At 65.8% G+C, this 1,794-nt stretch overlaps 1 protein-coding gene across 1 annotated transcript in view; it reads left to right on the top strand.

Moving 5' to 3' along the window:
* The first annotated feature begins 289 nt into the window (after positions 1–289).
* Positions 290–1,794, top strand: part of LOC123019557 — an 8,085-nt gene continuing 6,580 nt past the window's right edge. Inside the window, exons 1-2 of the mRNA XM_044422517.1 lie at positions 290–591; positions 1,484–1,747. Coding sequence (XP_044278452.1) covers positions 290–591; positions 1,484–1,747 — 566 coding nt within the window. The remainder of the gene's footprint in view (positions 592–1,483; positions 1,748–1,794) is intronic.

The following is a 1,794-nucleotide window of genomic DNA, read 5'->3' as shown; positions in this document are numbered from 1 at the left end:
CGGCTTCGTGTGGCATTTTCCCCTTGGATACCGTGGTGCATTTTAGATTGTGTTTTAATGGGTGGCTGTGAACCACTGAGAGAGCTTCGGCTGTTGGGCAATGCAGAAATCAAACAAAAAAAGCTGGCATCAAAAAGAGGAAGAGCTTGGGGCCAAGTGGACTGCAGTGAGGAAGCTGTTTCAGAGATGGGGGACCCCGAGGGAGAAAGCCCCCCCTGCTGCCTCCTCCAAGCCTCCCTTGGCTCCAGCACTCGGAGGAGGCCCCCGAGGCTGATGCCGTGCCAACCGGATGGCATCTGATCTGGGAGAGGCGCCCCGACAGGCGCTGTGGCCCAAGCCACACCGGGCCACGCAGGTTGCAAGCAGCACCTCGGATCGGGGTGGGAAGCACGCAGGCAGCCGGTGCCGGTGGGCAGCACGGGTCCTCAGACCCACGGTCCTGCTGGTATCCTGGCTGCCACATTCTGCGCAGGCGCAGCGCCTGAACCTTCCTCAAGGCAGCCCCACGCAGAGCGCGCTGCGGTCGCCTGACGTGGAGACTCCGGGGCACAGAGCACGGACGCCAGCACAGAGGCACGAAGACGGCGGAAGGCACGCCAGGCCCCGGAGGCCTCCCAGGCCTCGAGGGACAGAGGGGGTCAAAGGGCACCCCAAGCGACGGCCCTGCTCCCTTGGGGAGGGCACCCCACTCAGTCCACCGTTGCCGCTAGGCACATCTGCCCCCCCCCCCCGCTGCCAAGGAAAGGGCAACAGGGCCGTGCGGCACCCGCAGGCTGCAGCTCCAAACCTCTGCGTACCCGCAGCAGCTTCCCACAGATACTAAACAGCATGCGAGACAGAAACGGCTCCTGGGGAGCTCCATGCCGGAGAATCTGTGCTTCCCAGGCGCCACCTTCTGGAGACCGCACTGCAAGTCGGAGCGGACCACTGCGAAGGAATACCCCCACCCCCAATTCAAGAGAGTTGCCCCAGAAGAATACCATGCTCAATTTATCTACCTGATGCGCATCCTTCCTTGAAGCAAACATACTCAAAGATGCCTTCCTCATTCTCCTCCAGCTGCTCCCCATCTTCTCCCCACAACAGCCCTGTGAGGTAGGATGGGCGACCAGCTGGCACCAAGGTGGAGTGGGGGCTAGCACTCCGAGTGCGGGAGTCCCAGTCCCACGCTGAGAGGTCCACGGGCTCCCGCTCTTTCCCGCTCAGCTCATGGCACAGGGCGACCAGGGCTGTTCCCATGTCCAGACTGGGCCAGAACCCCGACTGCAGCGGGCCCAGACAAGCGGCCACATCCACGAGCGCCTGGAGTTGGCTGGCAGCCAACCGCCTTGTCCAGGAAAGTTTCTGCTGCGGAGCTGACGGCCGGACCGGAAGCCCTTCTGAGGCGAGGGAGGGATTGTCAGAAGGACCCTCGCCACCCGCCCCAGGTGGGATCGCCCCCGTGCCCAGCGCCTGGCCCTTCCTTCGGGCATTTGTACGCCAGGAAAGGCAAGGACAGGGGCAGAGGCGGCTCCTTGGACCTGGCCAGCGGTGCCACGGTCAGCCCGGCGGTGGCTTTACCCCAGCAGCGGGGAGGCAGCGCGGGGGCCTCCAGGGCGGCCTGGGCCCCGGCCGAGCGCCCCGCTCTAAACTGCCGGGGCGGAGCCGGCGCTCGGTCCGGCCTGCCCAGCAGCGCTTCAGCGGGTCCCGCGCGGGCCGGGCCGGCGCTGCTTGGAGGGACGGAGAGGCTGATAGTCGCGGAAGGCAAGTGAGATGCGCACCGGCCGAACGGGCTCCGCGCCTGCCACCCCGCGG

Source organism: Varanus komodoensis, unplaced genomic scaffold (assembly GCF_004798865.1).
Source record: "Varanus komodoensis strain SLA01 unplaced genomic scaffold, ASM479886v1 scaffold129, whole genome shotgun sequence".
In the NCBI taxonomy this organism is placed as follows: domain Eukaryota; kingdom Metazoa; phylum Chordata; class Lepidosauria; order Squamata; family Varanidae; genus Varanus; species Varanus komodoensis.
Note: the sequence above shows the minus strand (reverse complement) of the source record. Positions and strands in the feature narration are given on the sequence as shown.